Source organism: Budorcas taxicolor, chromosome 21, assembly GCF_023091745.1.
Source record: "Budorcas taxicolor isolate Tak-1 chromosome 21, Takin1.1, whole genome shotgun sequence".
Lineage (NCBI taxonomy): Eukaryota > Metazoa > Chordata > Mammalia > Artiodactyla > Bovidae > Budorcas > Budorcas taxicolor.
In genome coordinates, this window is record NC_068930.1 from 9,932,196 (window position 1) to 9,946,876 (window position 14,681).

At 39.7% G+C, this 14,681-nt stretch overlaps 1 protein-coding gene across 4 annotated transcripts in view; it reads left to right on the forward strand.

Annotated features, from left to right (window-relative positions):
• The window catches only part of TTC23 (tetratricopeptide repeat domain 23), a 161,670-nt gene that overhangs the window by 108,899 nt on the left and 38,090 nt on the right, over positions 1-14,681 (forward strand). For all 4 annotated transcript variants that reach the window (XM_052659869.1, XM_052659870.1, XM_052659871.1 and 1 more), the window contains one exon: positions 1,338-1,515. In XM_052659869.1, the coding sequence (XP_052515829.1) occupies positions 1,338-1,515 (178 nt within the window). The remainder of the gene's footprint in view (positions 1-1,337; positions 1,516-14,681) is intronic.

The following is a 14,681-nucleotide window of genomic DNA, read 5'->3' on the forward strand; positions in this document are numbered from 1 at the left end:
CACAGATCAAAATTAACTTTAATGGCTACATAGCATTCCACAATGTAGATGTACTTACTATAACCCACTTAATAATCTTCTACTGAGGTATTTTAAGTGCTTTATACTTTTTCACTATTACAAAGAATGCTTCAGTAAACATTCTTATATATAGTTCTTGTGCCAGAGTATTTCTCAAGATAAACTACTTAAAGTGCAATTAGCAGAAATATGTATACATATATATGTATAATTCTGATATAGAAAAGCTTGTACCCAAATTACATTCTTCCCAACAGTTAATGAGAGTGCTTTACACCCTCATCAAACTGGGAAATTTCTGTAATTTCTCAGTGGATTAGTTATCAGCATCTTAGCATGCTTTCTGATTACTGTTGTTGTTTAAATATTTTATATTTTTTAAACCAGCACCTCCACAGTGCTTACTATGTGTCAGAGACTATTCTAGATGTTCTTTTTATTAATGTCAACCACTTTAATTTAATCCTCATAGCAATGCAGTGAAGTGGGCACTGTTATTATTGTTAACTTGTTGTTCAGTCACTAAGTCATGCCCAACTCTTTGCAACTCCATGGACTGTAGCGCACCAGGCTTCTCTGTCCCTCACTGTTTTCTGGAGTTTGCTCATACTCGTGTCCATTGAGTCGGTGATGCCATCCAACCATCTCATCCTCTGTCACCCTCTTCTCCTCCTGCCCTCAATCTTTCCCAGTGAGGGTCTTTTCCAATGAGTTGGCTATTCGCAGCCGAAGTATTGGAGCCTCAACTTCAGCAGCAGTCCTTTCAGTGAATATTCACGGTTGATTTCCTTTAGGACTGACTGGTTTGATTTCCTTGCTGTCCAAGGAATTCTCAAGAGTCTTCTCCAACACCACAGTTCAAAAGTATCAGTTTTTTCCAGCTCTGAACCTTCTTTATGGTTCAACTCTCACATCCGTACATGTCTACTGGAAAAACCATAACTTTGACTATATGGACCTTTGTTGGCAAAGTGATATCTCTGCATTTGAATACACTATCTAGGTTTGTCATAGGTTTTCTTTCAACATAGCTTTTTCTTTTCTTTTTAAGATACCTTTTGTTAACTTACAGATGAGAAACTGTCGAGTAACTTGAAGGTCCTACACCTAGCAAGTGATAGAGCCAGGATTTCAATCTTCCTGATTATCCCAGTGTCTCTCCTCTTAACCACTATGCCCTGCTGCTCCTTAGAGGAAAAAAAGGCTTAGCTGCCTAGGAAATGAACCTGGGGGACAGGAGTCAAAAAGTCAAATCCATCTTTTATTTTCAATATTCCCATTTTAATTATTTAAAAAATAATCCCTTTGTTTTTTAGGGTATATCAAGGTCAGAAGAAATCAAAAGAAGCTCTGCCCCACTACCAAGAGGCTTTAGAATATACTGAGATCAGTAGAGGTGAAAAAAGTCTTGAGTGTGTACCAATACTGAGGGAATTGGCAGCTGCAGAACAAGCCCTGGGATTTCATGATGCATCCATCAACAACCTTTTACAGGTAAGCTGCAATGTCCTGGCCACCAAAGCTGTTCTGATCCACTGCTTCTCACAGATAAAAGTGGAATAGCAGCTCTGAGAATGTCTGGCTTAGTTATGTGCTCTAGATACATACACCACCACCTGGAGTAAAAGTTCAACAAACATCTTCACATAGGTGCCCATGTGGGTGAGCATGGGATTACCAGTCCTCTGTTACCTGTGCCTGCTCCACAAACAACCTGAGACTCCCTCAAGGTGGCTTTCTCACAGCAGGTGCACAATTTAAGTCTTGTTTCACAGACAAAGTTTCTTTATACTTTAAAGTTTATCTATGTACAGATTATGTGACCAAACGTATTAGGTCATTTTCTACCACATTCTGTGACCTTTACCTGAAGTTACTTAGAACTGTCATCTGGTAGCTGCTGTTCCGCTTTATCATTAAAAGATTCCTCTGTGAGTGTGTCAGTTAGGGTTCTCCAAAACAGAACCAGTTAGATATATACATAGAGAAAGAGAAGGATTTATTTAGGGAATTGGCTCACACAGTTGTGGGGGCTAACAAGTCTGAAATCCACCAGGTAGGTGGGCCAGCTGAAAATGCAAGCAGTCTCTGTGTCATCACAGACTCCCTTTACTGGAACCTCAGCCTTTTGTTCTATTTGAGGCCTACTCACATTGTTGAAGGAAATCTCCTTTATTGAAAATCTTCTGATCATAAATGTTAATCACAACTACAAAGTGCATTCAAAGCAACATTTAAACTATTATTTGACCCAACAATGAGGCACTAGTATTTGATCTACCAACTGGACACCGCTGCCTAGCCAAGCTGACACATAAAGCTAACCATCATGTCAGTTTGATGTTTTTATATGGTATTGTCTGCTAAAAGCACCTTTTAAGTTGTTTTCTGAGAATTTTTCCCTATTAAAGTTGTAAAATATAGACTAACTCATTTTTTATTTCAAATGAGATATAATGATACAGTATTGAGAGTTCTTTATTGCTATTTCTTTAAAACTTTGTATGACTATTTGGACTCCCATGCACAGTTTATTAGAGTGTGCCATTCTCTCACGTTCTCTGGATCATCTCCCTTAAATACTAATACCTATCCTATGATTTTTTAGTATTATTATCATTTTATGGATAAGTCAGTCAAGAATTAGGACGGTTGAGTGGTATTCCCAGGAGTACACAGTCAACAAATAGCATAGCCCAGATTTAAATGCACTGTTTTTTGAAAGGTAATTCTGGCTGGTATGTAGAGAGTAGACTGGGAGGGTGTGCCTGGAGAGGAGGTAGACTGAAGCACTGAAGGCTGAAGATGGAGGTGGCTTAAACCAGGGTAATGTTAGTAAGGATGAAGGAGTTGGGTATGACAAAGATTTAGGAGGCAGAATTAGGAGATATAGAAAATGAAAGGATACAGGACAAAGAGGGAAGGGGAAGAGTCGAAGATGACTCCTGGGTTTCTGGTCTGGACACCTGAGAAGATGTGTGTGCCATTTACAGTGGGGGAGCAGGGGTGACTGAGGGATGACGAGATGAGCTCAGGTTTTGCTGGTGAGTCTGAGATGCATCCAAGCGGCAGCGACAGCTAGATAGTTATATAATCAGGACTAGAGTTGAGAAAATAGGTTAAAAAGTCCTCCCCTTGTACACAGTAATTGCCTTGGGAGAGAGTGAGATCACCCAGGGAGGCTTTATGGAGGGAGAAGGGGAAAGGACTGGTGACAGAGTCCTGAGGAACTTTGGTATTCGTTGGTTGTGAAAAGAAGGGTAAATCGGTAAAGGAAAAAAGAAGATTTTGCCAGAAAAACAGGAAGAAAAGTAAAGAAGAAAGAGATATCCTCTTCCTTTTGATTCCTTTTGCTGTTCTGGAGGACATGGAGCTGTTGGGAGGAAAAATGAGTTAATATTTGTGAACTGTCGAGCACAGTGCCTGCTAGTGCAATATATGAATTTCTGGAAAGTTCTCCCTCTTCTTTTCTTGTTTTTCATTTTCTTTTATTGATGACCTGGTTGAGGGAAGCCCTGGGGCACTAATGAGGACAGAATCCAGATTGTACTGTGAGTGAGGTATGAGGAAGCAAAGGTAATAAATGCAGATGCCTGCCTCAAAAAGTACCAAGAGGCAGGGAAGACTGACCCAGGCAGGGGGCAGAGTACATGGAAAGTTCTGAAGGTAAGACAAGATTTGACACATTTTGGGGAACTGCGAGGAGTTCCTCATCCCTGGGCAATGGGTGTGGAAAGTCATGGTAAGGAATTCGAGCTTCACCCTAAGGGCAGTTACTAAGGGCAGTTAAGGGTTTTCAAGCAGGGAGAGGGACATCATCAGATTATCATCTATAAGGGTTGCTCTGCAGCATGGAGAATGGACTGGACAGCAGAGAGATAAGCAGGGAGGTGGCTCAGGAGATGGCTGCACCAGACCAGGTAGGGACGGTGACAGCCCGGACTCAGGGGGTGTCGTGAGAATGGAGCGACATGGACGGAGCTGATACAGATGTATGGAGAGTAAAAATGACAGGCCTGGGAGGTGCACAGATGTGGGGTGGTGAAGGAGATGGACGGGTCCAGCTTTAGACCAACTTTCTGTGTGTGGCTGGTCGGGACATTTACTCTGCAAAAGAACACTGGTAGATTTGCAATTTTTTGTTAGTATCAATAATTCTGAATATTCTTATAAAAAACTTTCTTCTTTCTTTAAGTTATTTGCTGATATAAATTACCAGAAGTTAAACTGAATATTTTATACTTCTTGATTTTTGTTGACATTCTGCCAAAGGGTTGTTTTGATTTACCTGGCCACCAGAAATTTGCTTTTCTTTGCTCTTAATTGAGCTACTTTTACACCAACTTTGTCAACTTTTTTAATACTATTTTACATAGCATTCAGAAAACTAAGATCATGGTGTCTGATCTTCTTGGCAAATAGATGGGGAAACAATGGAAACAGAGAGAGACTTTCTTTATTTGGGCTCCAAAATCACTGCAGTTGGTGACTGCAGCCATGGAATTAAAAGATGCTTGCTCCTTGGAAGAAAAGCTATGACCGACCTAGACAGCATATTAAAAAGCAGAGACATTACTTTGCCAACAAAGGTCTGTCTAGTCAAAGCTATGGTTTTTCCAGTAGTCGTGTATGGATGTGAGAGCTGAACTATAAAGAAAGCTGAACACCGAAGAATTGATGCTTTTGAATTGTGGTGTTGGAGAAGACTCTTGAAAGTCCCTTGAACTGCAAGGATCCAACCAGTCATGACATCCTAAAGGAAATCAGTCCTGAATATTCATTGGGAGGACTGATGCTGTAGCTGAAATTCCAATACTTTGGCCACCAGATGCGAAGCACTGAGTCATTGGAAAAGACCCTGATGCTGGGAAAGACTGAAGGTAGGATGAGAAGGAGATGACCAAGGATGAGATGGTTGAATGGCATCACCAATTCGATGGATATGACTTTGAGCAAGCTTTGGGAGTTGGTGATGGACAGGGGAGCCTGGTGTGCTGCAGTCCATGGGGTCACGAACAGTTGGACACAACTGAGTGACTGAACTCCCATTTTACAAATTTTACTAATTTAAATTTTTTCCAAGTCCGTATACCCTCAATGCTTCCTGACCAGACCCTCCCTCAAAGATCTGCTGAGGACAGACCTGCCATCGAAGTCTCAGCACTGTCTTTGCTGCACCGGTTCCTAAAGTTCAAAGCAAGAAATCAAGATATACTCAGAGTATTCCTGCAAGGGCCATCACCCTTTATAAAATTCACTAGAATAAAAAATGGCTTCTAAGACCCAGTAGTATGCATTGCAAAGATTTAAGCTTGGCTTACACATTTCCCAAACTTTGTTTCATAGGATACTAGAATCTCATGAGAGTTCACAGGTCTTTCCAGAAAAGGTGAATTCAGGAATATTAAGATCGGTATGGGCCATATTCTGTTTTGTCAGTTAGCCCAATACTGTCCTTCTTGGCAATTTTTTCCTGCTCCAATAAAAACATAGTTCGTGATCAAGTACTGCACTTAGTTGTCAAGGACTCTGGTCTTCTGTAATCTAAACAGTTTCTCAGCTTGTCATTGTCTCTTAATGACAATGAAGTTTTTGAAGAATACAGGCCAGTTATTTCATAGACTGTGCCTTAATTTGGGTTTATCTGATGCTTCCTCCTGGCTAGATTCTGACAGGACAAGCCCAGGTAGAATGCTACAAAAGGACATTATATTTTCTTGGAGTATTGTATCTGGAGGCACATGAAATCCATCTGTCCTTCACTGGTGACTTTAATTTATCTGCCAGTGATGTGTGTGCTGCTTCAGTGTATAATGACTTTTCTGTTTGCAGCCAATAACCATTCTGTAAAGAGACATTTTAAGACTATGTAAATTTTTTACTCCTTTTTGAAATGTCTCTCCAAGTTTAGCATCCATTGATGAGTCTTTCGCAAGCTAGTCTTTACCATGATGGTTGCAAATCAGTGATTTTTCCATCTGTCCTTCTGTGTACATTTATCAGTTGAAGTGTCTCTCCCTCTTCTCACCAAGTTATCTATTTGTTGTGTGCATATTTGCTTTTTTCACCTAACAATACATCCTGAAAATCACTTTATAATTCATTTAAATCTTCTTTATTTGTTATATAGATGGACAATACTCTATTTTATGTACATAATATAGTTTTTTTAATAGTTTATGTTTTGGCATTTAAGTTGTTTTTGTTTAGTAGCTAAGTCGTGTCTGACTCTCTGCCACCCCGTGGACTGCAGCATGCCAGACTTCCCTGTCCTTCACTTTTGCTCAGACTCATGTTTATTGAGTCAGTGATGCCATCCAACCATTTCATTCTCTGCTGCTCCCTTCTCCTCCACCTTCAATATTTCCCAGCATCAGAGTCTTTTCTAATGAGTCAGCTCTTTGCATCAGGTGGCCAAAGTATTGGAGCTTCAGCTTCAGCATCAGTCCTTCCAGTGTGAATGTTCAGGGTTGATTTCCTTTAGGATTGACTGGTTTTATCTCCCTGCTGTCCAAGGGACTCTCAACAGTCTTCTCCAGCACCACAATTTGAAAGCATCAATTCTTCAGTGCTGAGCCTTTTTTATGGTCCAATTCTCACATCCATACATGACTATTGGCATTAGGTTAGGTTCCAATATTTTGTAAATAAAAATAATGTTGTAATGAATAACCTTACACATATGTATTTTTGTATTGTTGGAGGTGTATCTTCAGAGTAAATTCCTAGAAAGGGGACAGCGAGGTCAAAGGGAGCATATGTTGGCAGTTTTGCAGGATATTACCAGTTGCCTTTCATTGGGCTTCTACCATTTGTATTGCCATCAGCGGTGTGTAGGAGTGCCTGTTTCCCCACAGCCCCTTTCAAAAGAATGAATGTATCATCAAGCTTTTGAATTAGTTCCCATCTGATAGTTGAGAAGTGATATCTCAGTATAGTTTTAATCCACACTTCTCTTATTTAAAATGGAATTGAGTAACTTTTCTTATATTTAACGGACTTCAGTATATTTTTGTGCAATTCCTTTTTTGTGAATTATTCATATTATTCGTCCACTATTTAACAGAATTTTTATCTAGCTTGCCTTAACAGTTAAATTTTCTTTATAAATTACACTATCTATGTGTCATAATTTTTTTCACCCAATTTATCATTTGGGTTTTAATTTTTGTGCATTTCATTGAGATAATTTACATATTATAAAACTTACCCTTTTTAAGTGTACAATTTAGTGGTTTTATTGTGCTCACAAAGTTGTACAACCATTACTACTATCTAATTCCAGACATTCTTCACCACCTTAAAGGAAGCCTTGTGTCCATTAGGAGTCATTCCTATTCCCTCCTCTTCCTCTGGCAACCACCATCTAATCTCTGTCTCTATGGACTTGCCTATTATGGACAGTTCATATAATCATATAATATGTGGCCTTTTGTCTTTGACTTCTGTTATTTAGCATAATTTTTACAAGGTTCATTTGTGTTTAGTTTGTATCAGTACTTCATTTCCTATTTATGACTGAATAGTACTCCTTTTGTTTATATTCATCAGTTGACTGATGTTTGGGTTGCTTCCCCTTTATGATTATTATGAATAATGTTGCTATTAACATTCATATATAAGGTTTTCAAGGATGTGTATTTTCAGATCTCTTGTGTATAAGTCTAGGAGTGGAATTTTTGGATCGTGTAGTAACTCAACATTTACCTTTTTGAGGAACTGCCAAAGTATATCCCAAAGTGACCTCAGCATTTTATATCTCCACAAGTAATGAATGAGTTTCAGTTTCTCCACATTCTTACCAACCATTTTAGTTGTCTGTTTTATTTTAAACATCCTAAAGAGTGTGAAATTGTATCTCACTGTAGTTTTGATTTGCATTTCTCTAATGACTAAAGATGTTCAGCATCTTTTTATCTCTTTACTTGGACATTTGTTTATCTTCTTTGGAGGTATGCCTATTCAAATCCTTTATCCATTTTTAATATAGTTATTTGTCTTTTTATTGTTGACTTTAAGGGTTTTTTGTATATTTTGATACTAGATACTACACCCTTATGATATATGATTTATTAAACTTTTCTCCTATTATGTGGGTTGTCTTCTCACTGTCCTGATAGTGTCCTTTGAAACACAAAAGGTTTTAATTTTGATGACATTCAACTTATTTTTGGTATTGTTGTTTGTGCTTTTGACATCACATCTAAGAAGCCATTGCCTAATTCATGTTCATGAAGGCTTATGTCTGTTTCTTTCTGAGAATTCTATAATTTTAGCTCTTACATTGAAGTCTTTGATTCATTTTGAGTTAAGTGTTTATATGATATGAAGCAAAGGTCTAAATTTATCCTTTTGTATGTGGATTCTCAGTTGTCCCAGCACCATTTATTAAAAGGACTGTTCTTTCATCATTGAATTACTTGGCACCCATGTCCAAGTCAATTGACCAAGAATGTAAGGATTTACTTCCAGTCTTTCAATTCTATTCCATTGAGCTATATGTCTATTCTTATGCCCATATCACAATTTCAGTTGTTGTTTTATAGTAAGTTTATGGATATTATGAATAACACTACTATTAAGATTCAAGTTCAAATTTTGTAGTAAGTTTTGAAATCTATTAAGTGTGACATCTCCAACTTTATTATTCTTTTTCAAGATTGCTTTGGCTATTCTGGGTCCCTTATATTTTCATATGAATTTTAAAGATTTTTCTTTCCAGTTTCTGGAAAGAAAAAAAAAAGAAAACAGGATTTTGATAGGATTACATTGAATCTATATTGCAGTTGTGAAGTATTGACATCTTAACAGTATTAAGCCTTTCAATCTGTAAAATCCATAAATATCTCTTATTTATTTATCTCTTAATTTCTTTCAACCATGTTTTATACTACCAGTTTTGTACTTCTTTTGGTAGATTTATTCTCAAGTATTTGGTGGTTTTATGTTATTACAAATGGAAGTATTTTCTTAATTTCCTTTTCTTTTTGTCCATTGCCTGTGCATAGAAATACAAATGATTTTTGAGTATGTTCACTTTGTATCTTGCCACCTTTCTAAACTTGTTTATTAGCTCTAGTTTGTGTGTATTTCTGTGCTTACATGGGTTTTTTTGCCACAAAGAAGTTTTCTTAGCACTTTCAAGTTCTCAGTCTTTCCCTTTATTCCATTTAGATGGACTCTGAGAAGAATCTCCCTTTATCCAGGATACTGAAGAGTTCCCTTCTTTTTTGGCTGTGCTGGGTCTTCGTTGCCCTGGGAGGGCTTTTCTAGTCGTGGTTCGTGGGCTTTTCATTGCAGTGCGGGTTTCCCAAGTTGCGGCCGACAGGTTTCTCTAGTTACAGCCCACAGGTTTCTCTAGTTACAGAGCACAGGCTTTAGACTGCACAGGCTCAGCAGCTGCAGTTCACGAGCTTCGTTGTCCTGCAGAATGCGGGTTCTTATTCCCTGATCAGGGATTTAACCCACAGCCCCTGCATTGAATGGCAGATTCTTAACCATTGGACAACCAGGGTAGTCCCCACTTATTTTATAATCCTTGTAAAGTTTGATAGGTGACTTTTATTGTTGTTTATTCTTGAGGTTAATAAAGATTAGTGAGTGTTGAAATAAATGCTTGCCTGTGATCATTAAAAAGATAGCTTTATGAGGTCAAGGTAGCATTTGGATTTGAATTGATAGATGAATAGATAACTTGTGGTACATATATACAACGGAATATTACTCATCCATAAAAAGGAATGAATGTGAGTCAGTTGAACTGAGGTGGATGAACCTAGAGTCTGTTATACAGAGTGAATTAAGTCAGAAAGAGAAAAACAAATGTCGTATGTTAATGTACTTGTATGGAATCTAGAAAAAGGTACTGATGAACCTGTTTGCAGGACAATAGAGATGCAGATGTAGAGAGCAGACTTGTGGGCACAGCAGGCGAAGGAGAAGGTGGGACAAATTGAGAGAGTAGCGCTGATATATTCATACTACCCCCTGTAGAGCAGAGTCTAATGGGAAGTTGCTATATAACACAGGGAGCTGAGCCCAGTGCTCCTGATGACCTAGAGGGGTGGGGCGATGGTTGGGCTAGGAGGGAGGCTCAAGAAGGAGGTGATATATGTATACACATACACACACACACACTTACGGCTGATTTGTGCTGTTGAATGGCAGAAACCAACACAACAGTGTCAAGCAACTATCTTCCAATTAAAAATAATAATGAAAAGATGGCATTGAATTTGAAATCAGAAAACCAGCTGCTGGGTTGGAGTTTGACACTTCTGTTTACCAGTTGTTTGATAATACAAGTCATTTAGTCTTTAAAAAAAAGAAAAAAACTATGAAAGACCCTATCCACTTCACAGAAGAGCTCAAAGATTCACAATGGAAAGTCCTTTGTGAACCATTTGGCATGTTGCCAGTATGAGCTACTTTTATTTATTAATAGTAATTGTTATACATTTATCAAGACTTCCCTTTTCTTTAGCGACTTTACCTAAAATACAGAAAGGTACAGTGTGGCCACAGCTTTCCAAGGGAGCCCATGCCTAAAAGCCATTTATTAATTACACGGAAAGAAAGGTGGTTTTGTTATTTCCCCTCTTATTTTTTCAGTCTTCATTCCTTTGGAATGAGAGAAACACCCAGGGAGAAAGGACCTTTTATTTTCGGTAGAATGTAGAAAAGTTCCAAAGTATTTTAGAACCTAGCCCATTAAATGGAGAAGAATAAAGCCAGCCCCACAGAGCCATCACAGAGGGACTGATGAAAGGGCTGTCGTCGGCCGGCAGGTCCTCGGCAGCAGGGTTCTGTGAGGAAACCAAGCAAGCATGACTGCTTCTGAAGCTCTTCAAGGCAGATTTTGGTATTGTTTTCCTATCCAGGAGAAAAATTACAGAATTTCTTTTATGTGAGCAAGAACATGGTTGTGGGTGTGTGCTTTCAAGGGGTATAAATTAACACCACACTAGCTTGGACAGCTTTTTCACATCTCTGACACTAAAATGGCATATCTCTCTTTTCAGTTTTCAGGGCAGCTCTGAGACTCAGTAGTCCCCAAATTTAGAGAACTTTCATTTGCAAAGTATGATGAAATAATTTATCAGTTTCTCTACCAATGACAGAAAGTCTGGGTTCAGGTTCCTGCTCTGGGTGAGTTATTGGCCTCAGTCAGGCCTTGCTGGTGGCTGATGGGTGCTCACTCGTGGCCCCTGGCAGGTGCAGACTATTTAGCAAATGGCAGCACTTCTTACTGGCTCTTGTTAATTGCGGTGTATTTGCTATAAAGTGAAATTAATTTATTAGAAATAATCAGAGTGCTATTTTTTATTTTCAAAATCTCTAACAACATTAGGCTATTTTTTAAAAAATTAGAAAAGAAGGTTGCATGCATGCTCAGTTGGGTCTGACTCTCCGTGACACCATGGACTATAGCCCTCCAGGCTCCTCTGTCTATGGGATTCTCCAGGTAAGAATACTGGAGTGGGTTGCCGTTTCCTCCTCCAGGGGATCATCCTGATTCAGTGACCAAATCCCAGTCTCTTGAGTCTCCTGCCTTGGCAAGCGGATTCTTTACTATTGCGCCACCCGGGAAGCCACAAAATTGGAAAAGTGGCAGAATGCAATTATGATTTCAGACATTATAAACCTTTTCTAAGAATGATGTAAATCCGGTGCCATACTGCTGCTTTTGAAAAAACAGCTATTTTTAATTAAAATGATAATGCTTTTTACCAAAAAAAAAAAAAAAGCCATACAGAAAAATACAGAGAACTGAGCTACAAACCATCTCAGCCTGCCCCATCCCAGAAGTAGCTAGTGCTGACACTTGTTGAGTGGTGAGCATTTTTCCTCTGCCTGTGTACAGATGGGTAGAGATTAAGAGACAAAGAGAGGGAGAAAAAAAGATGGATAAACTTGACAGCATAAAAATGAAAACTTCTCCATGACAACATACCATAAAGTTAAGAAATAAATGTCAAGGAAGGGAAAATATAGAAAGAGTTATTATAAAATCTAGATGAAAAAGACAACTTGATAGAAATATGGACAAAAGACAGAGACATTTTACTGAAGAGGAAATACAAATGGCTGATAACCATCCAAAAATAATCCCCAGCCTCACTTATTATTAAAGAAATGCAGCGTAACCAAGGAGATGCCAAGGAAGTTTGGTGACACTGCATGATGGCAGGGGTGGGGGAAGCAGACATACTTGTGCAATGCTGGTAGGACTAGGTATCGACACCATTTGCGGGGAAAGCAATTGACATTCCCTCTCCAGTTTTATAATACCCTGACCCTTTGACCCAGTGATTTCCCTTCTATAAACTTACCTAACAGACAGATGCACACAAGTTTGCAGAGAAACAGGGTCAGTGACAATAGTAAAAAATTAGAAATGCCCTTAAAATCCATTAGTAGGAAATTGATTATGAAGCTATAATCTGTCCATGGGATGGGATACTATAGAGCCACTAAACAGAATAAGATGGATGTCTGTTCTGACATGAAAAGTGTCCAAAGTGTATTCTTAATTTTAAAAGGTCAGATGTGAACCAGATTGTTCTTTCAGTCAATGACCAATTAAACACTACAATGTGCAGGACACAGTGTTAGGTCTGGGACTATGATGGGAGGTTCAGTTGTCAGAGGTCTTGCTCTCAAGAAGCAGCCTAGTGAGTGAGATAGACCTTAGTGAAGAATCACACAGGTGAATGTAAACATACCGACGTGAAGGCGCCATGAGGAGAGGTACCAGATGCTGCGAGAGCTCCGTGGGGCAGCCTGACCTGATGTGGGATCTGATAATGAGACACCCCAAAGGATGAGGAGAGGAGCCACCGTGGTTAGCACCCCGAGTGGGGGCAGAAGAGGAAGCTGAACCAAGAGGGGGGCAGGCCCAGGCTCTGATCGTGTGTGTGTTTGTGTGTGTGTGTGTGTGTGTGTGTGTGTGTGTGTGTGTGTGTGTGTGTAAGCACATCATAATTTCTGAAAAGATACCCAGGAAACTGTTGGTAGTGAGTAAGCTATTAAAAATCAGACTGGAAATGGGGAGAAGAGAGGGTGAGGCTTATAGACACGAAGGACAGGACATTTAAATTTGTAATTGTTTATTCTTTTCTACCACTTAGGATTTTTAAAAAATTATATGCAGGTGCTACTCTTATAATTTAAAAATCTAGTTAAGTTTTAAGAAGACACACACAACCAAAAGAAAAAAAACTAAGGCCCCAACATGTCTATTTTGGTGCTAACTCTTAAACAACGAGTAGGGCCTGTTCTTCCCAGCCTTTTGGGGGAGCTAAAATTGACAACTGGAGAGCTGCCACAGAACCTTTCTCTGACTATTAAAAGAAACTGGCTCAGTCCGAGGCTCTCAGAAATCAGTTTTTGAATGCCCTCTGCACCCAGTCACTCCTTGCATCTACTTTCCTGCAGGGATTCCCAGCTCCATGTCTTTTTTCAGCCAAAGCCCTCCAGCGGCCTCCACACATACCCTGTGTGGCCATGGAAGGCCTCCCTACTGGGCAGAGATGGGAGAGGAAAGGAAGCGGCACCCTTGGACTGCAACATGACCCTGTCTTGCCCAAGGATGACAGCCCAAAGCTGAAGCAGGGGATGGCCAGCTCTGGCAGAGCAGAGAGAGAAAGCTATGCACTTTCACAGCTGGTCAGTTATAAAAGCAGCAGCAAGCTCACACTTCATGGTGACAAGTGGGCTTGAGCTTCTGTTGAATTAAGGCACAAATCTGAATCAAAGCATAAACGGAGACACTTGATAGAAGGCACTGTAACGTCTGCTCCATCCACTGTCCGCTGCCTGACCCCTCCAGGTGTCCCTCTTCCATGAGTGCTCAGAATTCCGGATGCTGGCAGTTCACTTTTCTGCCAGCCAGTCTATTCAGTTCTGGGCTGAGTCTACTCTTTAGCAACTATTCTCTGACTCTTCATAGTTCTTCATTATGTTGACTTGAAAATCACCTTTCTGTGACTTCTGCCCTCTTGATGACCAGGTGTTAGATGAGCAAAACATGCAATTTGAAATCCCAGGCCTTAGTTTGAACCCCTGTTCTGTCATCAGCCAACTCTGTGACTTTCAGACAGCCGTTTATTCTCCTCAAGACTTCCTTTTCCCATCCTTAAATTAGGCAGTCAGCATTACTCTCACTAGTCATTTTGAGATTAAGTGGAGCCAGTGTACCTCGGTGTTAGTTCCCTCAGGCCCTCCCTGTCCCAGCCCCAGCTGCACTGAGAGATCCCGGCAATTACTGTTTTCCTCTCCGCGAGAGTTCTCATCTCCAGGGTAAAGAGATCCGGCTTAAGCCCACAAACGTACTTTGAGCTACTTGAGTGCTCTTCACTTTGCTGTGGGAGAGATTTCCCTCTGAGTCATGGATTCCCCTAATTATTATCAAAAGGAGAAAAGAAGAAATCTCTCTCCCTCCTCCACAGGAATTAGAGTTCCACACTCAGAATGAACCCAGTTCATTTTAAGTTGAATATTCATCTGATGGGGTCTGCCTGCATAAATAGACACATCCTTTTTACTAGTCATCAAGTTTTCTCTTCAAAAACTATCACACATTTTCCAAATCCACGGGGACAGGCCCAGTTAGATAAGAGTCTGCCAGCCCTGGCTCTGGCTGTGTCTATAGACAGCTG